This window comes from Oxyura jamaicensis, chromosome 15 (assembly GCF_011077185.1).
Source record: "Oxyura jamaicensis isolate SHBP4307 breed ruddy duck chromosome 15, BPBGC_Ojam_1.0, whole genome shotgun sequence".
In the NCBI taxonomy this organism is placed as follows: domain Eukaryota; kingdom Metazoa; phylum Chordata; class Aves; order Anseriformes; family Anatidae; genus Oxyura; species Oxyura jamaicensis.
The window spans coordinates 318,782-346,314 of record NC_048907.1 but is presented as its reverse complement, the minus strand read 5'-3'; the positions used below and the strand labels follow the sequence as shown (position 1 = coordinate 346,314).

The 27,533-nt window shown below is 41.9% G+C and overlaps 1 protein-coding gene across 5 annotated transcripts in view; it reads right to left on the bottom strand.

Annotated features, from left to right (window-relative positions):
- Window positions 1-27,533, bottom strand: part of TTC28 (tetratricopeptide repeat domain 28) — a 159,906-nt gene that overhangs the window by 59,270 nt on the left and 73,103 nt on the right. For all 5 annotated transcript variants that reach the window (XR_004754809.1, XR_004754810.1, XR_004754811.1 and 2 more), the window contains exons 3-5: window positions 8,393-8,540; window positions 5,219-5,491; window positions 4,280-4,410 (exon numbers count right to left, since the gene is read on the bottom strand). Coding sequence is in view for 2 of the 5 variants with exons in the window: in XM_035340711.1 (XP_035196602.1) it covers window positions 4,280-4,410; window positions 5,219-5,491; window positions 8,393-8,540 (552 nt within the window). In the remaining 3 variants the exon portion in view is untranslated. The remainder of the gene's footprint in view (window positions 1-4,279; window positions 4,411-5,218; window positions 5,492-8,392; window positions 8,541-27,533) is intronic.

Genomic DNA, 27,533 nt, shown 5'->3' with positions numbered 1-27,533 from the left:
CCTTCAAAACCTGGCCGAGAATGAGAACTGCATGCTCTTGGGCATCCTGAGCCCATGCAGGGACAAGCTGGCACAGGCAGAGTCCATACATCTGTCCTCCGCTGTCCCTCTGGGCCCCCTGTCCTTCCTGCAGTCGTGCTCGCTGAGAAAAGGGGCAGTGGAAAAAGGGCTTGAGTCATCCAACTTCAGGATCATGAACAGTCCTTTTCCTAACCCAGCTCCTTCGTTCATCCACACCTAGTGAAGAGGGATGCTGCATCTTTAATGAAAGGCCCTGTTCAATGCTGCACACGCCGGCCAGCACACACACAGAAGCTGCCAGCACACAGTGGCTTGCTGGCAACATCGTCCTTCCCAAAAGCTCAGCATTGGCAATGCACTTTCACACAGGCACTAATTTTATTATGGTTGCTTTATGATTTTGCCTCATTGCCCTGCTATTTTTAAATGCAGGGCTGTAATAGAAGGCGTCTCCCTGTCCAAGGGAGGGGAGCTATTACACAGTGGAGTCTCTGTGGTGTCAGTGGCCTTTGTAAGGCAGAATTGATGAGCCTGAGAAGGGGCTCCACTTCTCAGTAACAGGCACGCTGCTCCACAGCTTTCCTTTCCCTTTCAATGCCTGCTTATCAGTCCTCACAGCTTCAAAACACTCCCTCAAGTAGTTGTTTTCCAAATTAAATGATTTTAAATGAACACAGGTGAAAAACAGTTATTAGTAAGAGCCACTCCAACCCATCCTGAGATAGCCCACAGTTAGCTCCAACTCAGCTGCACAGAAGCAAGGAATGGCCTTACTGAACTTTGTAATGCAAGACAAGTCTGCATACCTGAAGTAGCTAGAGATGAATAGAAACAGGGACAAGGAACAGTAGCTGTCACAGGCATCAAAAGCTGTCACATTCACTTTTACATTCTAATCTTTCCCCTAACGCTGGCATAGCTCATCAGTTGCACTGTCGTTGTTCAAATCACAGCTCATGGTGTGGCATCAACACAATTATATGGGTTACACAAGATCAGGTTGCCCACTGTTTAAAACAAAGTATTTACTATAAAAATATAGTACAGGCATAACAATCTACACCTCTGTTATTAAAAATGACAAGATAACTAACATGTATTGACTACCTTATAAACCTCAACAGAGGTGAGACACCACAAACTGCTTTTACCATGACATAGCAATGTCAACTCCTGCCTTCTTTCTGCCATTGCAGTGAAGCAGACAAAGGAACAGTCTGGCGATACCCATGCTGCTAAGTGGCATGGCTGAAGCGTGGATAGATACATGCACAGCAGCTTTACTTCAGCTGCTACAGGAGACATCATTGTAAGAGCAGCAGCACAGACCTCATTGGGATTCTCAACTTGAGTACAATACCAGAGACCACAGCAGACCAAGACAGCCCACGCTGAAATCTGCTCTGCTTCATCTTCACAGACAAATGTCAGACTACCAAGCTGTGCTACAATTTCCTCTTTAACTGCATTTAAATAATCTCAGGAGTTCAACTCCTGCACTCACCTCTATCAGAGGATGTCCTTCTACATGGTGCTGCTTGCCGTTCTTTCCTTTTCTTGCACCTCCTGCTGTCATCCTTTTTAGAATGGTATCCCACTGACTACAATGATCATCTGCGAAGCTCCACAGTAACCCAAAGAACACATGGAAAGGTCCCTTATGAGTTCTAGCTTCCTGAATCAACTACACTCTTATGTCTGCTATTCTCTCTCTCTCAAAAAAAAAAAAAAAAAAAAATCTTGCAGAATTGGCTTATCTGAGTTTCTTGACCTTCCACTGAAGCTGGTCAAAAATCCAAGACTTAATAGTGATGGAAAGCATTGAAATGATACTCTGAAGATGACTACTTCATAATGCCCATTACAGTGTCTTATTAAGTCTTGCCCATCTGCATAGAAGAAAAACTCATGTATGTTCAATACCTGAAGGTCTCTCAAAGATTCTAGAGGTATGCCAAGTCCCAGCTATTTTTGCTCTATTCTTTCTGTGTGTACAAGCATCAGAAACCAGACTGAACTTTTCCTCCACACAGTGATTCGGAAGAGTGGACGACCTATCTGCACATGCGGATTTTGAATGGTATGGTATAGTGCTTGTTAAAGGAGCTGCACATACTCCTGTGCCAGGTAGAAAAAAATTCAAGCTCTGGAGCACCTGAGCAGCTTGGATGATTCCCCACTCAGCTGACAAAGTTGCTCTTCTAAAGGCTTGTGTGGAGGAGGAGACACCTGAATATTACAGCCAGACCCTCTGCAAATTATTCCTGAGTTCATGGGCTACTCGACCCAGAAAAAGCCCCTGGTACAAATATTTGCTTTGGCAGGCTCAGAACACAATGCTTCCTCTGAGGACTGCAGCCTCACATACAAAGGAGCACTTATTTATTATTATTATTATTTATTTATTTATTAACCTTTCAAGACAATCCTCTGGATAGTTGGAGGTAAAACAATTACCTCATTACAGTCACACACCCAATTCCCTTCTGGTGGGATTCACATCAGCACTACTGCAACTTTAAAATATTTGCATTATAAAAATGCCTGCAAAGGAGGCCAAGAAAAACAGCTTTTTGTTCAGAGGAAGCTCTGTGGTCAAGATGATGTCATAAGAAAGCGCCAAATTAATTTCCTGTGGTTATATCCTACAGGAAATCCAAGAAGCTCAGCTTTCTTTCTAAACCAAGCAGTCATTTGTTGTCAATAACTGTTAATTATGTGCCCAGATGTGTCATAAACTAAGAACTATCACTATTAGACTTAATTCTCTGGATTCTTTCCAGATCGACCATTGGGATCTGTTTAGATCAGCAGCCTGAAGTCAGTGGAATAGATCAGCACTTGCTTCCCTGGGCCAGTTCAGGGGCTCTGGTGCACGCAGACTGCTGTGCTCTTGCCAAGCACCGGCACAGTGAGCTTCCTGTTATTTCCTTCTTCAGCGCCTTCCACACAACTGGGAGAGGGCATTTGCTGCTTAGAGAAACACCACAGAGTAGAAACAGCTATGCAGATTAGACTCTTAGCAAGAACAGGGACTCCCAATCAAGAAAACGATAAAAAACAATGGTAACAGCTTCTCTGCTTTGCATGAACAGAAACAGGGAAATCAGGAGTGATTCATGAGGTTTTCCAGCTGGTAAAATAATCATGAAACTGTTGAGCAGATCCCTCCCCCAGTCACAGTCCTTCCCACAACCTACCAAAGGATTCATCATGTCAAGGCTTGATATTAAAAAAAAAACAAAAAACAAAACAAAACAAAAAAAAACACTTCAGCAAAGCACTTAAATATTTTAAATTGCTCTTTTCAACAGTCACCAGTGGAAAAATGGTTCCCCCAGTTTTTGTATCTCCCCCAAACTGCTCACATTTACATTAATTCACACCTGCCCTGCTGCCCCTAGCCACTCCCTTCATCTGCCATACAGTCCACAAGTCCTCTACTTTCCTAGTCACAGTACAGAAGAATAGACTGGAGGAGGATAATAATCCTTTAGTTTCTGTAATCTGCACTAAAGTTATGACTCTGTCCTCATAGTGAACTTTCAGTGAAAATCTCTTGAGACAAACTCTTCAGCCTACGAATCATGCTTCCCTGGACTGGCAGGAGGCCCGGCACAACATTTGGAGAGCTAAAGTGTATATGGCTAAGACAAATCAGATCCAGTCCAAACAACCCCTAACACTTTATACAACACTATTTTAAGGCCTGCATGGATTATTTTTTCAGTACTTTTTAAACAAAGCATATTTCACAGAGACTGTGAATGTTTGGGGCAGAGACCTAGCTCATTATTTGTCTGGAAAATGCACAACATGGGATGCACTCTTGTGGAGTTCAGAATGGTAGCACATAAACCAGGGAAAACGAGAGCTGGTGATAGCCAGGACTCAACTGCAGAGATGCTGTATCAGTGCTTAACTCCGCAACAGCCTCTACCTGGAGCTTATGCACAGTGAGCAAAATAGACAGACAGGTAGACAGAGGCAGAATGACTTGCTCAAAGTCACGTGGAGAAGAGAGACAGAGGCAGGCAAAAGTACAAAACAAGCATCCTGTCACCTGCACGTACACACTCTATCTACTGGAGCATACATTTTCCATTAAAAAATGCAAATGTAAGGCTGGAAAGACAAATCACAGAGCTTCCAAGTTCTCAGAATAACACACCAGACAAACAAGGCTTCTTGACGTGATTGTGTCTTTCTAGAAAACCATGCATGATTCCCAGTTCAGTCTATTTAATAAGCATCCTACCTCTCTGTCCTTGAGTTTCATGGCAAGCACCAGCTGATGTCTGTGGTTAGTAAGGGCCTCCCGGTAATTTCCTTTGGAGAAGAATGCAGAGCCCAGATTTCCATGAGCTCGGCATTCTCCCGTCTGGTCACCTGAGTCACATGCAAACAAAAAAAGATTAGGTAACAAAAGGGTGGCTGGAAACATCCAGCAAAAAGGCTAAAGCACTGTACAAGTGATGTTCCAGTGTAAGAACCAAGATCAGAACAAACTCATCCTCATATTTAATACACAGCCAAATCTCCCTGGCTTTCAGAAACTTATACAATATTCCTCAACCTATTTTTAGAATTGTGTTAGTTTCTTCTTTGGCCTGACACCTGGCAACCTCCCATTCTTCCATGTTTATTCTTTGTTTGACATTAGCAATTTCTTTGTGAAAACAACTGAATGGTCCAGGGCTTAACACGAGAGCACGCCAGCTTTCACCAGAAAGCAATTCTGCAGCCCAGCTCAGACATGAAGTACATCTACTACTGTCTTCTTTTCTCGTTCCCTGGCAACTGTCTCAGACACTCAGACTGACTACCTTTTTCTAAGTAATCATTGAAAAAAAAAATCCCACATACAAACAGACTGCTTCATTTAACACGCATTTAAGGTTTTGAGCACATCTCCACAGGAAGTAAGACTAGTCCCCATATACAAGACACCTGAGAATTAGAGGACTCTGTAAAACCTTAGCATATTCATTGATTGCTTGTCCCTTCACACATAAAGGTAAACATGGCTGCAGAAGCCCATAGTTCAGACATTTAAGAAATTTTACTTTTGATTTGGTAGCTTGTAAAATACCACAAAAATCTGAGCATCATAGAGAGATGCTGACCATTAGCACAACTATTTATTTGTTCCATTTACACCAAATCAGCACTCAAACAAGTGAAATGAAAACTCTACCTAAAGTCTTGGCTACATCCAAGTCCTGCTGCATGTATCCAGTGCTTTTCTCTGTATTCCCTAGGGACCAGTAAGCACTGCTCAGTGCAGAGAACACTGATCCCCTCAGCTTTAGGCTGCAAGTGCCAATCTTCAGGGCAGCTTCTAGGACAACCACAGAGGCCCCATGATGGCCTGCTGTAAGAAGTTCCTGGCCAATCACAGACACCACAACAAAGGGGCTTTTGTCCAGCTTCATCTTCTGCAATTGTTGATACGTTGGCTCCAGAGACTCTAAAATACAAAATGAAAAGCAGAGTTACTCAACAAACTAAATTATTTTCATCTATAAACCAGCCTAACACCTCATCTTCATTTTTGGTAACCAAATGACACATGAGTTAAGGCCCAGTCTACCCAAATCAAAACAGGATTTATTACAGGAATTCAGGGCTCAGACACAGTTTAATATTTAGTACAAGCACATTGAGACAGGTCAGATCAATAAGCAAGTTGATGCTTTCACTGCAGAAAGCACTTCTGGAAGACAGCACAAGAATGCAGAGCAGTCTTATACTGGGGTCTGAAGACTGGTTTAATGGCAGGTAGAATGCAGAAAACACCTGTAGAGTTTCATAGGAGATTGGAAATGGGCCACCAGCAGTGTATTTGAGCACTGCAGGTTCTGCTCCTTTAGCACAAACTTCAGCTGAACATTTGAAAAATCTGTGCCTGTCCACATACTGTGCACATAACACGTGAAGTGAAGTGACAAAAATAGCAGAAAGAAGCTGCTCAACCTACTCAGCGTTAGGTGCTCTCATAAGCAGCCAGGATCTGAAGGTACACCTGCAGAAAAACAGCACTGGACTTGACAGACTATCGATAATGTGTCTAATTGCTTTTATCGTGCTGTTGATAATGCATCTTGGCTGCATGTCTCAGTACAGACATCAATATAACAGGACTCCAGAGCTTGCTGCGCTCCACCTGACCACGCTGAGTTAATTTTCCATATTTATGACCAAGCAGGATTTCTGGATTAGATGCTCTCACCTGAATCAACATTATCACAGCAACCTCAGAATGCCACGTGCTCCTAGTTTTCATCATCTCTGCCCCTCTACAATCACAATGTATATAAGTAACTACAAAAGAGGATTTCCTACCCTTCCCTGAAGACACAGTGTGAGTGTGATGCCATTTACCAACATACAGTTAGATCCTGGGATTAAATGCAGATGTAAGAGAATAGAAATAATTGCTCTAACATGCCATAAGGAAACAAAACTGACCTTTGCTGAGAGAACACAGTTAACAGGCATAGCACTGCAAGAGCAGGTACAAATTCAGTTCCTGTCCTACAGAGGTTACAATCGTAGCCAGGTAATGCATGCAAACATAGGATGAGAGGTGAAAGCAAAAGGCAAGGGCTCCTGGTAATCCTAAAGTCAAATAGAAAAGGTGAACTAGCATGGTAATGGAAGGGCCAATACAGAGGTCATTGCTTCTCTCACACAACAGCAAACAGCGAGGGAAGAGACATCGCCACAGCCAGGTGAAAGATGCAGCATCAGGAGTTCATTTACTGTGGAAGCAAGTTTCACCTTCATCTCTACATTTTGCAGACCTACACTCCCTGAATCACTCAGTGTCTGCTTTTAATAATCTTCTGCACACCACTAACACTTACAGACCCTCTTGCCTTTCCAGTTGCTCATCTTCTTTCTTTGAATGCAAGTATCTGGGAAGCAACCACTCAAACCAGTCTACCCATAGCTTGAAATTATCAATTATCCTGATGGAATCAAATTACGCAGGATTGGTTTTACACTGTAATACCCAAACAGAACTTATACATCTCTCATAGGCAGCAAACTCTTGTAAACAGGGGCAGAATGATAATGTAACAACTACTGAAGTGTTCATAGAGTGCCTAGCTCAGTGGGACCAAGCTCCTGAATATTCATTGCAGTAGTACAGCACAGACACACACTCAAATTAAAACTAGTACTTTATAAGCAAAGCTAATCTAAAATTTGCCAACCACTCAGTGAGAGGATAACAACTGGAAAGCAGCAACACTGAGAAGCACAGTAGGGAGCAGCAATATAAATATACAGCTGCGGTATGACAGGACAGTGAGATCATCCAGCCAGACCAGGGGCTGCTTACAGAGTAATACCAGAACACCTGCATTCTAAGCAGCAGCCACAGTACATTTGGGTACCAAATGAAATTAGCTACATACATTAACTTCTATATAGAACAGAAACTTCTAGATGAATCCATTTTAAAGGATGGAGAAAAACACATGGGAAAACAAAACAAAACAAAACAAAAACAACTAATGGAAATATTTTCTTAATTTCAGTGCATCTTGACCCCTAAGCCCTGGGGCCTCCAGCAGCATCTGCTAATGATGAGAATTATCATGTGTCCTTGCCATCGCTCCCTCCCCCCCCCCCCCTCGAAATACCATTAGGACACAACAACAAAGAGCTTGCAAGAGAAACAGAGCAACAGAGAAAAGAGGATACTGCTACTTTCCTCTAGACAGGAAAATCTTTGTCCCTGGAAACAGGGACCATTATGAAAGAGGCAAAACAGGTACAGCTAATACTACCTCAGTGTCCATGCTATGTCAACATTCTTCCCAAATATAAATGAAATAGAAGAGCAGACTTTTGCCTTCTGGACCATTGTTTTGAGATACATTAATACTGTGGAAAATCTGCCAGGGTACTCTTCCGGACAGACTCTGGCCCTGACCATTTAAGACTCCCTGTGCCCAGTGGCCAAGCACTAGAGCACTGTGGGAAATTGTTCCAAGTAATAATAAAGCCAGGGCCACAGTAGTGCACATCTCCATCTGCACCAATACTGGATGAAAGACAAAGCAGCAAGGATTTCATTGGAACTGTTAACACAATATCCGTTTGATTCATCTTTCCAGTGCCTCTTGAGTGGGGTGTCACCATCTTGCTGTCCCACACTGAATCACAATACTATTTTTTTTTCTTCCTCCTCCTACTTTGAGCTCTATTTCTCAGCAGATCAGTCAAATCCTGAAATCATTCCCTTCAGGCCTCCAGATTTTTCCCCCTCAGATGCTGGCAGAGTTACCATAGACTGAAACTACTGCCTTTAAGTACCACAGCAGCAGATCACCTGAGAAAATTTCCTGGTGCTCACCTCGCATGGGAGATTTCATGGCAGCCTCGACCATGCCAACCAGAAGCTGAAGACTCTTGGGATCCTGAGCCAGACCCGATGCAAATGCTGCCAGTGCATCTGCATGACGTCCAAGATACTGAAGGGCTACGCCCTGTCGGAAGTATGCCTGAAAAACCAAAAGGAAGAAATGTCAATTACTAAATTGGTAGAAGTCACAAACACTGAATCTACCAGTCACCTCACACTGGTGGACACTACATGATCACATTCAGGATTCTTTGGTCATGCTAGATATAATCAGAAAAATCCAGCATTACAGCTTGGTTTGTGACTGCCCTGCCAGTCGCTTGTACCCGTTGTGTGATGACTTCCTCGACATTTGCCTCTGAAGTGTTCTGGAGACTAGGGACGGTAATTACTATTCAGACACACAGCTTTCCCCTTGGACTCAGCAAATTACTTATTCTGATCTTCTTATAACCAAATGCTCATTCTCTTGACACCTCTATTTCTACTCTCTTGGCTCACACAACATAGAAAGAACACACTTCCTTTCTCAAAATTTCTCACCAATGAGTCCAATATAAACACTGTATTAGCAGAGAACAAAATGTATTGAAAGCTCAAGTTGCAATGAAACACTGTACAAAACTCCAGATAGGATCAAAATCTCCCTTATCCACATGCATCTCTCAATGCAGACAGGACCCAGCATTGTCCCACCTGATGGGTGCAGCAAATGTCATCTATTGACTCATCAACCCATCTCACACCTGTATCACCCCTAGAATTTACAGTAGCACGTGAACACCATTCTGTTCCAATTACAGAATCACTTTTGAACCAGGATGCCCAATTCAGAACTCTGAAGTTAGCTTTCCTAAGGGAAAGGGAGAATGTCCCGTGCACACAAAGCAAGTACTGTAAGGAGCCAGTATTTCACATTTAGGGTGGAATTTTTTATTGGTTTTATCATGAATGAACTGACAGTTAAGGAAACATAGATGCTGTATCTGCCAGAGAGCTAAGCAAACAGATATGCCATACCGTTGAATTGCAGTATGCTGCTGAATCAGGTTATTTACAAAGTGACCAGGATATCATTAAGTGATATGGGAGTAGGCAGTTCAATAATCCCAGACTATGAATCTTCAAGTGAGGCAGGAAGACCCTCCTCTTGCAAGAATATTTTGATGGAACTGAAGAAAGTGAGGAAGAGCACTATGTTGAGATAAAGACTGTGTACCAGAGAGCAAGAGCTAGAAGTGCAGCAACAATGCAGAGAATGCAAGTCAGAACCATGAGCAGGGAGAAAGTGAGATTGCACACAAAATAACGATGAAAAGCTGGAAAAGAGCAAAATCAATCAAAAAAAGAAGGGCACAGGTGAACCATGCTAAATACAATGAGCTTGAAAGTACAGGGAGCACCTGCACTTAATGCAACCATGTAAAAGAACTGAAATGTAATTAAAAGTGAGAATCAGACCACAGACTAACAAGTAGTCAGATTTGGAGTACCAGCTTATACATGCACTTCTTAGACTGAGCCAGGACACTCATCATTTTGAACACATTTACAAGAACATTTTTCTTTGTTTATTCCTTACAATGGAAACCATTCATAGAACCATGTGATTCCTTCAAATTAACTTCAATCTCTTCTCACTACACATTTGCATTCTTACATCAACATCAATATGCATCTGGAAAATGTTTCCAAACAGAGCTTTTGCATTCCCCTCAACTGTGATACCAAGAATCCCCACACAACACAAGAACTGCAGAAACGTGTCCTACTCAAGCAATGGCAAGACTCAAAGGATATGCATAACTACCTTGAGACCTATGGCATCAGAGACCACAGAAAACACAACCCAATATTTACACCAAATGCTGAGATATATTTGTAGCACATACCTCTGCACATTATGTTATTAAAAAAGTGTTAAATCCTTAAGAAACATCTTTAATATCTGTTATTCAAGTTTTATCTTCATGTCTAACTCAAATATTTATGACCCAAACTTTGCTGTGCTCTTGGTTCACTGAAAACTACTTTGATAGCACCAATAAAGATGCACAATAGAAGATAAATACTTACACTGTATTAAAGAGTGCCTAAAGAACATAATACTGCTCCTTAAGATTGGATCCTAGTATTGCATTCATGGATAAGACATAATCACTATTTGTACCCATCTGCAACAGAAATCCACGCTCAAGATACATTAAGAGTACATATGTGAAGGTCTTTTTACTTGTACGGGATAAATCTCCAAATAATATCCAAACTGGTATTTAATTAGAGCTTGCAGACACTTTCAGAATCCAATCCATGGAGGCAGAGATTAAGGAAAATCAGAAATGACATGAGAAATTTATAGACACATGAATATTTAATTCATTTTCCATTAGCAATCGTTGACTGTAGAACTAGTTTTAATGAATTTGATGAAAGCAAATTTCTTTTCATTAACCTTTAGTATAAATGTGTTCTTATTGAACCAAACAAGCTACTGTACTGGAAACCCAATTCAATGTTAATTAGATTACTAGCATGATACTTTAAATCGGTGAAAATATAAAGAACTAAGAGATGTACAGTAGCCATAAAACATGAGTTCTCCAAGCAGTGAGTGTGCTGTCACCTAAATCATGGTGTACACTTTTAAGTCCTTTCCCCCCCCCCTCAGAATTATAATTTAATTACTTTCTTTACTGCTTCATGACAGAAGCAGTTTGATGCAGCACGTCTCTGATGGGGGCCTTTCAGGCCAAGGCTGGTTTCACAGACCGAGGACTAATGCGTCTGCCTAATCCAATTATCAAGGATGAGGGCACAAATACACAGCAGCCAGCAAGGGAACTCCACATTGTGCATATCTAACATCTCACGCTTTACAGAAGGTAAAGCCTGTCACCTCTTCTCTCAAAATGCAAACTACCTGTATAGAAGGCACATCAGAAGCACATTGCAGAATGTCAATTCAGCCCCCAAACCCAAAAAGCCGTATAAAGTTTTAATGAAAAGGCAGAAGGGAGATGGATGCTACAGACAATGCAGAGGAGACTCTCATGGCCTACAAGAGAGGAATTACTACGGTTAGTGTTTCCAGGGTTCAAAAGTGACTGTGTAGTTAGTGCAATGCTCTCTACATCCCATCCTATACAGACAAAGGCTGTACCAGAAGTAACAAACTCAGCTTCAGTAACTCCTCAGCTACAGGTGCAGTAATAAATAGCTTTCCTGTGTCCCATGAAGAAAAATGATCCCTGTGAGGAAAATGGGGAACAAGCATGCTAAACAAAACACACATGAAGCCTCTGCCCTACTTCCAGTTCTTGTACAGAAATTCAGACAAACATCTCCTAGCAGGAAAAGAAACAAACTAAAACAAATAAACTACCACAGGTGCAACTTGACAATAGAAAAAGCCTGGCCACAGCGTGTCAGAGAACCTTGCAGAGTAGCAACATGCCTGTTGAACTAACCATTGCCTCCTCAAGAGCTCGCATGTGCATCTCACAGCACTGAGGAACAGAGCCCCCAGCCCCAAGTTCTGCTCTCGGTAAGATCACAGGCTCCAGGTGATAGAAGGAAACAAGACAGGGAAGAGATTGGCAAACGGGATACAGTTCAGCAGCACGCATGCTCCATGTTCTTGCTGCAAAGAGTTCTTATTTCCTCCCCACATCTATTCCTGGAAACCACTTTATTTGAATACAAACCAGCATTCAGAGCCCAACAGAAAAATCAAAACAAACAAACAAAAAACTATTAATCTTAACTGAAGGAAAATTTTGGTCAATTTTTCTCCCACAAAAAAAATTTCCATCCTTTCTCCTCCAGTTTTCAGTTTATGCAGAACCCTCTCCGCATATTGTGCTCCCCAGAGTCCTTTAACAAACAAAATAAAAAGCATTCACATCATCTATTTCCTCTCCAAAAGAGGCATTCACAAGTTATTTTAGCATTGGAATGAAGACACCATATCAAGGGAAAAATCTGCAAACAGGAAATGGAGAGAATCACCCTTTGGAAGAGGAAAGGAAAAGGAAAGGCAGGGGGCCAGCAGCTGCAGCTGAAGAAATGAGACAAAGAGCATCTTTCCAACCCTGACGAAGACAGAATCTTCCCACGCTTCAGTAGCCTTTACATTTCTGATCTTCACATAGCACGACTGAAAGAGCACTCACAGAATCACAGAATGGTTGAGGTTGGAAGGGACCTCTGGAGATCATCTAGTCCAACCCTCCTGCCAAGCAGGGTCACCTAGAGCACGTTGTTCCTTCTAAAATGAAAAACATATTAATTTACCAGTGATCCCAGTTAAGAAAAGCCCGTTGATTCCTTTAAAGATGTAAGCAACAAGAAGATGATGCTTTGCTAAAGACAGGACAAAAGAACAGCAGGTGTTTTCTAACCAGTGGCTCTTTCTATCCTCAGTGTAATGTAGAGAGCTGGAATCTCTTGTGTTTTTTCAGTCTCTGCATCACATTTTCCAGGAACACCATCAATGCTGTATTAGATCAAACCTCACAAACTTCAGTTACTTATCTCTAAGGGAAGGTGGCTCCAGAACTCCTCCTTCCCCCATAGCTGGAAAGAAAACCTTTGGGGAGTCAGACACGTGGTAATCAATGCAAGAAATATTTTCACCTATATCCACCCTGAAATTGAAGGATTTAAATTCCTTCCAAAAAGATAACTTTGGTATTGAATCCCAGTGCTCAGTTGTTTCTTGGATTGTTCTCTGTTTCAGCTGCAAGCACCACTGACTTGCTGTACATAATTTTATTTATTCTTTCTTACATTTCAATTACACTAACTGAGACCTTATTTCCACCTGAAATGTTCTTACTTACTTAAGCCATCTGTTCTTTTTGCCTAAATCTACCTTCCTCTTACTGATATCTTCTCAAAGATACCCACTTTTAAGCTTTTAATTCTTTGAACAGGCTTGGTGTCTTTTTTGTACCGATCAGTTTTATTTCTCATTTCATCAGCCTTACCCTTTTTTGGGTGGATTGTGCCTCACACCTATACACAGAGCTCCAGAGGCATGGACCTGTGGTCACAACAAGATACTCTTAGAACATCGCCTTGCAAAGGACCTTCCCAATCCTTTGTTAACATACTAATGAGTCAAGTTCCCCCTCTCTTTACATCTCCTTGCAATGGTGAGTAAAGCTGCAATGGAGCACCAATAGATTAGAAGTCCACAGAACTCATTTGCATATAGTGACATATTTCAAGGAGAAAGAGCCAACTCAGGCATAGATCACAGGCAGACTTCAAGACATGCAGGCCCATACTCCCAGAGTCCAGACTCCCTTTGGTTTCATCAGACCTTGCAACTGCTAACAAACTGGACCAATTGGGGCAGAAAGATGTTGCTCATTTTCTCTGTGAGAGTTAAAACAAACAAACAAACAAAAATAACAACAAGAACAAGAAAAGCAAAAAACAAGCAAACAAAAACCTGCAGACAACGGTGCCCTGGTGAGTGGGACACCAGACAATTCTCCCCTCTTCTCTTCATCAGGGAGCCAGCAGATGACTCTAGGAAGAGAGATATCTCCCCGTCCTGACAGCTTACCCCTCTTACTGCCCCTGTACCCCCTTACACTCAGTGATGTGAACGCTGGCTTCAAGCCTCCTGGTCAGTCAGTGCCTTCCCTGGGGAGGGAGGAGATTTCACTTGTCAGCATACAGGCACTGTGTCAGCAAATCCCTGTAGTTTCCTGACAACAGCTCTCACAAAGAAAAAGCCATAGCAGAGGGTAAACAAACACTGCTTTGTGAACAGGTTCATTGAGGTCAGCTACTGATGCATAGCTGCAGAGCTCAGGAAAAAAAAAAAAAATCAAAATCAGGAAATATACACAGAAGTCCTTTGTCTTTTCCGACAAAGGACTGATTGCTCAGTACACTCTCCACTTCTAGGATTGTTTCAGGAAGCAGATCCTGATTCTCATTGTAATATATGCCACATGGCTCCTAGCTTGGACCTGTGTTTTGGAAGGGTCAAATATTGCAGTGTTGCAGCTGGCAATCAATATTCTCTAAGTAATAGGTGGAACACCACCCTTCAACAATTTACAATGTACTTAAATCTGAACGGAAGTTTATTTGCTAAAATGGAGACACTTTTAAGCTCTGACGCTTATACCCTACAAAATAACGAAGCCCTGCTTCAGCCAATAGAGGAGAAACTGTACTACATTAAAAAACAACCAAAGCTTCTATAAAATTACTTAAAAACAAGCAAAATCACAAAACAAAACCTGAATCTGAAACATGCACCTTAGTTTTAAGAGAAGGAGCTGCAAACCTGTATTTCCTATATCTCCTTACCTTGCTCACCATCATTTCCTTGATCCCTCCCTACACCCCCTTACTGATTGCTATCTTCATAGCATCTCCTCGATAACATCCCTCATTTTCTGCTCAATCCTACACAACACCCTTAGCTGCCACACCATGTTTCCAATTCCCTCCATTCCACCACACCCACGCTCCCATATCTTTTTTGAACTGATCTTCTGACTTTTCTGGTGAACATGCAAGGATAATCTGAGAACCTCTACAATAATTCAAACATATGCAAAAAGAAAATCTTGCTCTTTGCTGAAATTTGGCACTCGATGCATCTCCCTCAATAGAAACTGTTCTGTCTTGTCCTCTGTGTGAGCACAAGCAAACTCGCTCAGCTGCTCCCACCTCCAGATTCACCAGCATGCCATGGGCTAACAGCATCTACTGCACAACCCTCTAGCCAGAGCCAGCTCAAACTCTGCGTGATGCTTCTGCCGATGTCTCCACTGCCAAGCCCTGCAGTAAGCACAGCGAGAGTGACTACACGGGGAAAAGGATTAAAAAGTAAAAGGCAGCTTTAGCAAAGAGCTGATCTGATCATGTCATTGATACTAAACAAGAGAGACCGTTAGTGTAAGAGAGAGCAAGTCCACACACCTATGGACCTTCTGTTCTGGGAAATCAGGCAATACTGCAGCCTCACACAGTTATTTCTCAGTCAGCCAGGCAACTACCATCACTTCAGACAAGCTACAGATATTACATAGTCAAGCGGAGATGGTCTCGGAAAGAGGACAGGGAGGGAATAATGAGTGCTTTATTGAAAGCACTGCTGATACTCTGGAAACAACATTCTAATTAACTTGCAAAATGTATTTGGCACTTGTGGTTTTGAAGCCATACAAAAAACTGGCCCATAACAGAGGCTGCTCATACAGCAAACCCAAGCACGGAATGCGTACGATCTGAAGCTGCAACAAGCCCAGCACGGGACCCACCCAAAACGTAACAGTTCTTCCCTCCTCATGGAGATGTTGCTTCCCTCACATTTTTTCAGGCTTGTCTGTTTGCCCAGTGCTTTTCAGGACATGTCATATTTTTGTGGCAAAAATATTTTTAGTGCTTTTTCTCTACCCACAGCTTTAGATAAAGTAAATGAACAACAGGAGAACGTGAAAGAAGACATTCCTAATCCAACACTCCTGTTCTCTGGAGGAGGCTGATGGCTGAGCTGGAGCAGCATTCTAATGTCTGCCTAATGGGCATTCTCCCTCTCTCTAGAATTCTAAATACAGATCCTATTTGTTCTGCACAATTTATTGACCAGTGGAGTTTCTATTCAGGCTAGTCTTTTTTTCATCTGTGTTTATCAAAGCCCATTTAATGCACAAGGAGAATTTCTGTCCTGTCCTACGAGGAGCTGCCACTGAACTGGCTGCTGCAGCAGCATACAGACAATGCAAATGTAAACACTCTTGCTAGAGTTTTGATCTTTGTCAACTGAGATCCCATCTACACAACCATCCAGAACCTGAGTATTAGATCTTCAGGTGCAACATGAAACAGGATTAGAATGCAAATGCAAGCACCGAAATGACTGATATTAAAACTGGCTCTGAAATTGTTATGAATTCTTCTAGTATCAACATACATGAACTGCTTTAGGAAGAGCAATGTTAACTGGCTTACAATTAATACAAAACAAGCAATAAAGATAAAAATACAGTACAAAGAAATTACATTTATGAATATGAATGGGACTTCTTGTCTTTCCTTTACATTTCCTAAGATCCTGCTAAATAAAAACAAGTCTGGTAAAGGAAGTCCCAGATAATTCAATGCTTTTCTTACCAGATAAGGATCAAAATGTATTATTTTTTTTTTTTGACCAGCGGTGTAGGCTTTCACAGCCAATATTCATACTGTACTGGCATCTGAAGCAGGCTCTGGTACAACTCTTCAGGCTTATACCACTTTTTCCTGTAGAATCCATGGCAATAAATCACTCGGATCCTCAACGCATCTTGTACGCAATGCTTGCAGGAGTTAGAGAAAGGAAACAGCTGCAGGAGTTCAATCCTGTCTTACCATTGCCTCTTGTAAGAAAGTCAGATGCATGACCTCACATTTCTAGAATATGATTTAGTATCAGGGTACAAGCGTTTTTACACAAGTACATATTATATTCTTTACTTGGTAGGATGGTGTATTGTTTATAAATATTCTTAAATAGGTAGAACCAGGGCATCAACTAGCACATAGGAGCCAGTGAGAGCATTTTGTCACATGGCTTCCTTAAGTCACACTGAACTAAACAGGTAGAAAACCAGAAACTGTAACTTTCTCTCTAAAGTAGGGCAATCCCTTCAAGAACGTGATGAGCGATGGTCAACACATACAACAGCTGATCCTCTCAGATCATGCCAGCAAGAACTCCTACCGGAAGCAAGCTGCCCACAAGGAGTGCAACGACAAAGACATTGTGGCCTTCTACCCACCAAGGGTCAGGCATCCCTCCTTCCTGCCCGCAGCCAGCTCACGCTGCTCATGGCAAATCCAGGTTCAGCTACTGCAGATCCACACAGGCTTTGAGCAGGAGCCACGGCTCTCCTTTGGGGGGGGTGGGGTGGGGGGGTGAGGGCTCCTGCACCTCTATCTGTTCATTCTCCCTTCTCTGCCCAACCCCTCGCCTTCTGTAGGTGATCCCTTTGCAAATCCTGTGGGCGGTAACGCTGCATTGCATATTCTTTGCCCAAGCTGCCTTACTAGAATTCATCCAGTGATTTTGTCATCAAACTTCGGAGTCCCCTTTATGTCACGAATTGCTGGCAAACTTTTAACTGGGTAATAGAGACAGAAAGATGAAACTGGAATGACATCAGATGAACCTGGACCAGAAAATAACTGTCATACAAATATGGAAGACTTAGGAAAAAAAAAAAAATCTATCTTAAGACAAAGACCTTCACTGTACACAGGGGAGGAAATTCAAAACACCTTTATAGTCACGTCAGCTTCAGACTCTGGACAACCAATTATCTGGACAGAAAAGGCAAATGTATAGAAATACTTTTTCTACAATGCTCCCTTAGTTTGCAAGATCAGCAGATTATGCCAAAAATAGCATGAATAATCTATGAAGCATTTAATTGGCCTGTCCTGAGTCTGCAGAACACTCCTATGTTGGACACACCCATCGTCCTGCGTGGGACTGTGCCGTACTTATTACCCAGCTCCCTCACAGCCTCGCACGCAAGCAAAGCCAACATCTGACGAATACAACACACATGAACACAGAATAGGAGGAAAATATGGGAACAGCCACTATGGCTTCTTGGGGCCAGGCACCAGGTTGAATCTTTCTTCTCTAATTGTAGCTGCTTTACAGCCAAATTTTAGAGAGAAATGCAGGACAAATCTCTGCTGTGGGATTTCAGGAATGTGGGGAGAGGGAAGAATGTGCTTTAATTCAGAACACATGCAGCACATGCATAAATACTGCTTGCAGACCATATGCATTGAAATGCTGCTTTCACAGTTAAAACTGCACCCAAGACAACAATTTTCATCCTGAATCCATATACTCAGCTGGCACCTGAACCAGTACTATTAGCCTACCCTGAAGAACAAGCGGACATCTGACAGATGTACCATCTCTGCAGCACAGCTTCTTTGTATTTTACCCGTTTCCAAAGATGTCTCTAACAAAAACTATGCCACCTGAAAGTTGAAATTTCCTCTAGGCTATGTAGACTGAGTCTACAAAGAAAAGGAGGAAGGGGTGTGTGTGTTTGTAAAATATTATGCCTTGTTTTATCCAAAGAGCCTTTACATTTTCTTATGAATTGTGCTTCCACTATCACCAGAGGGAGACTGCAAAAGTCATTTTCCAACTGGTATTAAATGTAATCATTAGTTGAATCAAGTCTTTGCCTATTTAGTTTAGCACAAAAATTAACTGCACAGCTTTTTATATAGCTTAATGTTGTTGCTCCGTTCCTGCCTGCTCCAGGCTTGCTCTAGAACTACAAGCTCCAGTTTAGAGCCTCCTCTTCAGGGAGCATCTCTTACCTCTCACAACAGTATGTGGAAACAGAATCTTCTTAACTTTGTCAGCTACAACTATTAAGCCTTATCTAATAGTAAGAACTAGTCATGAGTGGAGTAAAGCACTCTAGACAAGCAGCAACCAGTCCACTGGCACCCAACTACAGCACAGGGAAAGAACAACCAACCTGTTGTCATTTAAGTTGACAGGCACAGAGGCAAATATAGCGTCATCTAGAATTCCTCTGCACGCTAGCAGGAATAAGGTTTTACTCAATTTCTGGCTAAACAAATAGCTTTAAGAGTTGCAGAAGAAAGGGTAAGCCACCTTTCAGCAGTAATATCTTACTAGGACTGGTGTTATTGAAGATTTAATAGACTCAGAATTAACACAGAACTAAAAATAAATGGATGACACCTGTAGGGTGTTTCTCAATAAAGTTTGGGACAGTGACAGGACTGTTTCTAACACATAATTTGTCTAGTTTCAGGTCTGTATCATGATTTATAATGTGTTAACGTTTGATATTTATCTGTAAATGTACATCTATCTGCACACAGTTCTCCCAATTCTAGCAATATTTAATGTGCTGAGAATCTTTGCAGAGCTCAAGTATATACAAACATACACTACTATTTGTAATTGTACCCTTAAAAGAAAAATAAATGAAAAAAAAAAACAGTACAAAGGGGAAATAGGGAATAATAAAAATCATGTCCTAAAGTGGAAGACACCCAACACAATTACTCTTTTTGCTGCTCAGCCTTAATGTTCCGGCTCAAAGTTTTGTTGCCTTTGAATTACTCATCTGAGTAGCAGCTTAAATGACTGCCCCTCCTCTTCATCATTTCTCCATGTTGCAGGCTGGCCATCTGTGCAAGTTTAGGTGGATTACAATGAAAACACACAATAAAATCTAGAAGTGAGACATTAAATCATCTGGTCAGCCCACAGTCACAAGGCTTGGCATTCAGGGAAAATCCAGCAAGAGATATTTCACAGATCTGTATTAGATAATACAGCACTAATGGACTGGACAAAGTCCTGGTGATCTGGATTCACAGTTAAGACAACAGGTCTTAGCTACACAACTGCTGATTAAATTAATACTGTGCAATGATTTGTAAATACTGCCTTACAGTAAAACTACTGAGGTTGACTAAAATCTTTAAATCTGGACTTAAGAATAAATAATGCTATTATTGTTGTTGTCAGCATTAGTCTGTGTTTTCTAGGCCAGCAGCTCCAACAGGTAGCAAAAATGGCACACCTTCATCCTTCAGCATCAGCATAGCACGCAGCTACCAGCTGGCTCACAGCCAAAGGAACATTTAGCTCCAGCAGCATGCAAACCATGAGACAACACTCTCAAGCAGCTCTACCATAGAAAATACTGGCAAAGCCTCCCTTCAGTCCCACAGTACACAGAGGCAGGACATCCTGCAGATGAGTCTGTTTCCTATGCGATAGGACCTAAATTACCAGAAGAAACCTATTACCATCCCTGTCAGCCCTGTGGCAGTGCTTAGGCTGCCAAAAAGGAAGCTGCTAACTGACCAACAAGACAGCCAACCACTGTACCATCGCCTTCCTTATACATCCCCACTCCCCAGCAGGATGCATCCTGGTAACCCCACTCCAGTTCTGTGGGGCAGGCGGGTCCTGGCAGTTTGGTCTCAGAACTACCTCCACACTTTCAGTTTTCTCCAAATACAGGTGTTCGTTCTCTGCCTGGAAGACCGGACCCTCACAGCTTCACTGTCCCTGCCCACGGCAGCAGGGTTGGAACCAGATGATCTTTAAGGTCCTTTCCAACCCAAGCCGTTCTATGATTCTGTAAAGTAAACTGAGATGAAAAGGAATCAGCCAAAATCAAGACAGCTGGAAGACAGAGACAGTAACTTGCACACTAGCACTTCGGAGCTAGAATGGGACATCTCCAATTTTGAGTCCAATAATCAATAAAACATTTGTTTTCTGTCAGCTTTCTGCCTTGTGATGTCAGCTTTATACTCTGTCACTCTGAATGTGCTCATGTCTTTAATAGCCATATTAGCTTGCTATTCCAAAAAAGGATGGAAAACAGAGGTCTCCTCATGTACAGATTTTGTCCATTTAGAAAGGCAGTTAAGCATAATGAGTACTGAATCTTACCATTTTTCAGATCGCTAAAATATGGTAATTATGAAGAAAAAGTACTGAAGTCATTGAAAAGACTAGCTAGCCTAGCAAGATGCAGCTGTGAGAAAAAGACAAGTGACTTTGTTCTTAGTTATAAAGCACATTTTAGGGAGAAAATTTCCAGTTAATCAGAGGAAAGTTACAATTACAGTACGCTTCCTTTCTATTTCATTTTCAGCATTGCAACAAGAGGTAACTAAAGTTCCTTCTAAAACCATAGCTGCTTACCTGGCCCGGTTTTAGTAACAGATTTTTCTGACGCTAAGAAAAGGAAACACACGTGCTTAATACAATCCCTTTGCAGAACTCTCACACTGACCCATAAAGCTGATGCTATGGATAGTTTCTCACTTCACATAATGGGTATTTCCAAGGCACAGATAGGGAAGACAGCTGCTTTTTCTTTTCCTTTTTTTTTTTTTTTTTTTTTTTTTTTTTCTTTTAAATGTTTCTGGCGGACCCTTGGGTTTTCTTTGAATCTCAAACTTAGTATGAGGATTTTTGTTTCTCTTGCTGAGAAAGACATGAGACATTTGAACTGGGAATGAATAAGCACAACAGTTATTAGTGAATGTTGGTGGCAATTCCAAATGGCTAGCTCTAGCCAAGGCACACAAAGGTTCAGTCTCTCTAGTAGAGAGAGAGGGAGATAAAGTTTCTGCAGGAATTGCCCAGGAACATCCAATTCTCAGCGCAGTGTGTTTTACTTTCATTTCAGTTACCATTAACAACAAGGTTAGGTAGAGGATAAGCACAGTCTTAAGACAACACATACTTGCCTCACTTCAGGAATTCTGATTCTGCTCTTGCTGTTGCAGTCAGATCTGATCATTTTTAGCAAGGAGAAACAAGCACTAGAAAAAACTGCATGACACAGCACAGACCTGGGATTTCCCTGGGAATATGCCTTTCAAAGGAAGATCAACCATGTGTCTCTCATCCTCTTCCTCACATGCTCTACTGTCTAGATTTACACCCAACCACAAAGTCATTTCATGCATTTTCACTTCCATTCTAAAACTGGACAAGTAACTTATGGCCTAGGCATGCAACACAGCAAGACTGCACAAGGTAAAATCTACACTCAGCAACAGGCCTCTTAGAAGGCTCTGGGAAATAAATAAATAAATAAATAACTTTGGCTCCAAAAAAAGCTTTCATTTTATTGAGTCCAGTAACCATTACAGAAGAAAACAAAACAAAACAAACAAACAAAAAAACCCTTCTGAATGACAAGACTACTAGTGACTCAACTACCAATACTTGCTCAATAATGCAACCACTGCGTGTGCATCTATCTCTGAAACAGTAATGATTTGTTTCTTAACCAACAGTGAAATTTACTGTTATCCTCTGAACTGCACAAGGCCAAACAAGCCAAGCTGACAAGCATGTTAATATGGTGCAGTCGGGTGCTCTGGCCCACACACAGCTGCAGCTCTGGCACTTCCTTCTGAACACTCAGAAGGACTTCTTCTGACTGAAGTAATTTCTATAATGAACTTCCATCCCCAGTCACTTCTGGCAACTGTGTTGTTCAGTATTACTATAATTCTACGATATTTCAGTGGTTATCAAACCGTCCTATGATCACGTGGTGTTGTGTTCCCCACCACCACCACATAGGTCATGAAATCAGTATAACTTTGTGGAAGTACTTTAGACTACAACAGCTGACTTCTCACAGTACTACAGCAAAACATACATAAAAACATCAGGCCGCAGGACTGACAATATGAAAAAAATTTAAAATGTTTGTATGATTTCGGTATGGTTATGCTGACGTGTTACAATACACAAGACTGACTAGATTGCCATGGAAAAGTAGCAGTACAAATCTCTACAGATCTTTAGTTTTGTCTGTGGTAAAATGATATGCCTCAAAACTCACTCAGGATACAAAACTATCTGGACAAACCAACAAAGCAGGAGCTCAGCCTTCCTTCCATTTGAAGCCTGAGTCTAGCCACATCACCTGACATACAATTAACTGTCAACTTATAAACTTAACTCAAGACATGTAAAAACTGGTTTCTTTGAAGCTGGTTAATAAGAAAATTAAGTTTACTAATCATACATGCTGTCATCAGCTTATGTTTTCATCTCCACAACTTTGTGGCTCAAATGAACACCGGGATATCAAATGTCATCTTCCTGAAGCATCCTGTTTTGAAATTTAAATCGGATGTGAAGGAGAGGTGACAGCTTGGCATTTCTAAGATGTACACATTCGCTGACATCCCCAAAGCTTTTTATGCAGACTCCTTCCCACGTCCTGTTAAGTTACAGCCTCTGAACAATCACTGAAGAAGCACATGGGATTTCTGGGGTCACTGAGCTTCCTCCTCATTTTCACCTGAATGTATTTGCTTCAGGGTTGTTAAGAGAGAGGTGAATGGATATTAGGTGTAGCAGTCAACAGCAGAGTGAAAAAAATCTGACAAAAATCCTCTGATATTTCATTAAAGCAGCACAGTTTTAAGTTTAAACAAAAAAAAAAAAAAATGGGGGGGCAGGGGAATGCAGTGGCTAGAGAATCAGGTCTCTTATCTTACCAATGTATTTTATTCAAATGGCTCAAAACCCCTGTAACTGCTGACAGATAAACTTTGATCAGCATCAAATATAAGAAGTGCTTTAAACATCAAGAGAACTGAGGTATTCTAGTATTTTAAACAGGCATTTTAGGATTTTAACACAGGACACCTTCCCAACATGCGAGACATATCCACCAAAACAGTTATGCATATGACAAGATGTTTGCAGAGATGCAAGTGTGCTAGAACACACCTTGAGAGCATTCAGAAATATGCAGTGCTTGTAGTAAATGAGACCTGAAGCCATTTTCCTAGTGTACATCTCCACAAGTTCATTTTAAAGATCAATTTAATCTTGAGCTAACCTCCCTATCTCAAGGCAGAAATAAGTACTTAGAAAACAAAAGAGAGGAAGGGAAGTAAAAATAAAAATCACAATAGTATGATCTCCAAGAGCAAACAAAATATAAGACAAAAGTATGATGAAACATAGTACTAAAGGTGCATGATAATGGCAACACATTTACACGCAGGTGGCTGCCAAGTACACTGCAGATGTCCCAGAGCAGTACCTAGTGCTCACCAGGGACCATGGCGGAGACGCCCAGTATGCGTCTGCTGTGGAACACTGGCTCCTGCTCGCGGTCCCCTCCACCCACGCGCGCTCTGTCAGCACTGCCTGCCAAGAAGGACAAAGCTGAGGATGGGGGAGAGGGTGAAAATCAAGTTTGTACAAGTACTAAGTATAAAAATCTCTCTGGCTAAGGTGAATATAGGAAAAGTTCTTCAGTATGGGCATCACATTTAGCACGTTCTGCCAGATCATTACTCTTGCAATGCAAAGGGGAGAAACATCAACCCTGTGGTTCCTTATAACGAGCCGCCTCCTTTTTCACAGATCTCTGAAGCACCAAGTGATTTTGTAGTTGCTATGGAAACTACTAGCTTTTATTGAACTGCCCTGAAAGGGTCAAGAGATACCATCAAAATGGTACATTGTAAATTATTTCCCTGCTAAGCATCTGCTTCCTTTTTGTTGCCCTGCTACTTCTCTGTTTTGGTGTTAGAAGAGTACTTAGAACGGCTCCAGAGTAGGCATCATTCTGCAGGGGGGCTGCAACAGGTAAGTCCAAAACCAGCAATTTTTCTTGCTCTTATAAATTGTAACATTCTTCATACAGAGGAGCTGTTCCAAGTTCTTTCTCACCAACACTCAGGTTGAACAGCTATAGGACTGTGACTGTTCTCTCCCTTCCGCATCAACACTGACCTGAGACAGTGGGAACTGGAGTGGAGAGTTAGCTTTCAGTGGATTGCCAGAGGTTTTGCACTGCTGGTTACAACAGCCATGGAATGAATGACCCACAGACTGATCCACTTGTGCCTTTGGAGAATGGGTGAAAGAGCAGCAGCAGAGAGCCCATCCCAGTGCTCACTCCGTAACGCTGGGATGGGAACATCTCCCTTGCTAGCATGGGTCTACTACGCTCTAGGAACACAAAACACTTGCCTGCACTGGGCTACCAGAAAACAACAAAATCTACCTTCCTTTATTCATCATGTGGAAATTAACACGTGAAATCACAAATGTGAGCAAACAGTGTCTGTTCTTCCAGGCAAAAAGAAGAGCAAGAGTACTTGATTCATTTCCAACTTTGCTATTAGTCACTAGAATTGTTTCAGTCCCACAAAAATGCCCTGCTTACCACCAAATTCTTCACTAACCCCATTTCTTGAATGTGTGCCTACTGCAAACCCAAAAGCATCAGCCGAAGGTAACAAGGATGCAGAAGTAAGGTTCCCTCTGTGGGGAATGCCTAGGCAGAATCAAATGGAAATCTTTACTTCAACATCTTGCATCTTAAGCTACAAATGTGCTTATCCAAATAACTGGGGTGGGCAGGAGAGAATATTTTATTACAGAACATACCTGAATTTCAGAGGCTGCATGCCCATGACAGGCATGTCCAAACTCTGCCCAAAGGCAATTCAGTAAGTGGCAGGCTCTGCTCCCTCCTCATGTGCTCTCTCCATTTTCCACTTTGCTGAAGTTGTACAACTGATGAGGAAGAATGCAAAAGCTATCTCTGTGTAGAAACATTCTGGTCTCCCTCACATATCCCATGAACTCCACTACTTCCGTAAAGTCCTAGCTTGGAAGAAAATATTCTGAAGTCTGAGGCATTAAGCATGGCTTGATATGAAGACTCCAGCCTTTATTCAGACTTTCCTTTCCACAGAACCTCAAGAGAAATGAAGACATTTCTCTGAACATCCATAGGAAAAACTTCATCAGGTGGTCAGTTCATAAGATTAATGTTGGTTCTCTTTTCTAAAATTATCTATGACATACTAAAACTTCTACACACCAAAACAGTGTTAGCACTGTACAGAAACTGTAAACCATACAAATACAGCTATAAAAACATCAAACCCAAGAAGGAATCCAAAGAATTTGTATGTCACAGTCACTTCCAAGTAACAGGAACTCATTACTTTTGGACTCTGATGCAGGCAAGTGCCAGGTGATATATTATACAGAGGGATGTATCTGGCAAACAGAGGTCACAGGCACCTCTGGAGGCTACAGACTTAGGAATTCTAAAAAAGAAAGCCAGGCATCGCCCTCCCCAGGGAGGAGTGGCTGACATGCCAGAAGGCCGTGCTGCCTGCCATCCAGAGGGACCTAGACAGGTTGGAGAACTGGGTGGGGAGAAATTTAATGAAATATAATGAGGGCAAGTATAGAGTCCTGCATCTGGGCAAGAACAACCCCAGACACCAGGATAAGTTGGGGGCTGCCTTGCTGGAGAGCAGTGAAGGGGAGAGGGACCTGGGGGTTCCGGTGTACAGCAGGATGACCATGAGGCAGCACTGTGCCACCAACACAAGCAGATGTTGCTTCAATGGGGAGCCTCTCAGGAAAGGCAGAGACCAAGAAGGCCCTAAACTGCAAGGCAGATACCATCTGCAGAGACCTTGCCAGCAAGGCTCACAAGGATAAATACTTTATTTTATATTTTTTTCAACTTCCTGTTCCATTGGCCTCTATTTTGGCATTTCCACAGGAGACTTTCTGAAAAATGGTATGTTGTTGTTTCACTGTTGCATTCTTGTGGAACAAATGCAGCCATGCTGAAAACTAAAATTTATCTCTAAGGAAGGAAGGAAGTTAATAATTACAGTTTGTTGAGGAAATCTCCAAGCAATAGGGATAGCTGTAGCCTCTTCATATAAGCTATAAAAACTTGAATAACCTTGGGCTAGAGGTTTAAGACAGTTGACAACAAGAATATTTCCTCCAAAAGGTACCACGAAAAAGCCACAAGGACAAAGAGCAGAAGCGATATCTCAGCCCTGTCTGCTGCCTGCCATCAAGCTGCAGCTCCATCAGAGTGCTGGGAGGTGAACAAGCAGGCTTAGTGAATAATTGAAGACAAAATGAGGAAACCTCAGAATGTCTGAGACATAACATAGTTTTGTAGGTTTCATCATGAAGCCTCTGAATTCCCAAATAAGACACACCGAATAATTTATTTCTGTGTCACTAGTTGGTCAGCAGCTGTTCATTCATACCTAACGATAGTCCAAGATGCTTCAAGATACTTGGATGGGTCTGAAAGGTTTAACTAACTGAATTCAAAGAGAATAGGTGATGAAAACTCATCCATTTACCCTTACAAACACTAAGCTCAGATAAAAATGTTCAGACCCAGCAGACAGGCTGTATGCACAAGGCCCCACAGATTCTCAACTTGCTTTACTGCCACTCAACCACTTCTGCTACAATCGCTGTTCTTCAGGGGCAAGGCAGCAAGAAGCCAACCTGCACCGAGCTGGCATCAGGCTGACATTTATCATCCCATCACCCAGACCTGTGCTCACGCAGCTCTAACCCAGCAGGCTTATTCTACTTCATGGAACCCTACAAATTGCACAGGGTAACAAAATCAAACCAGAGGAGTCAGTCCTGTCCTTCTGCTCCAAAGCTCTTTCTGATAAGGCTAGCAGAGACATTCATCACAGGAACCTGACCTAATGGTCTCGTTAGATATAGGAAGGCAAGTACATT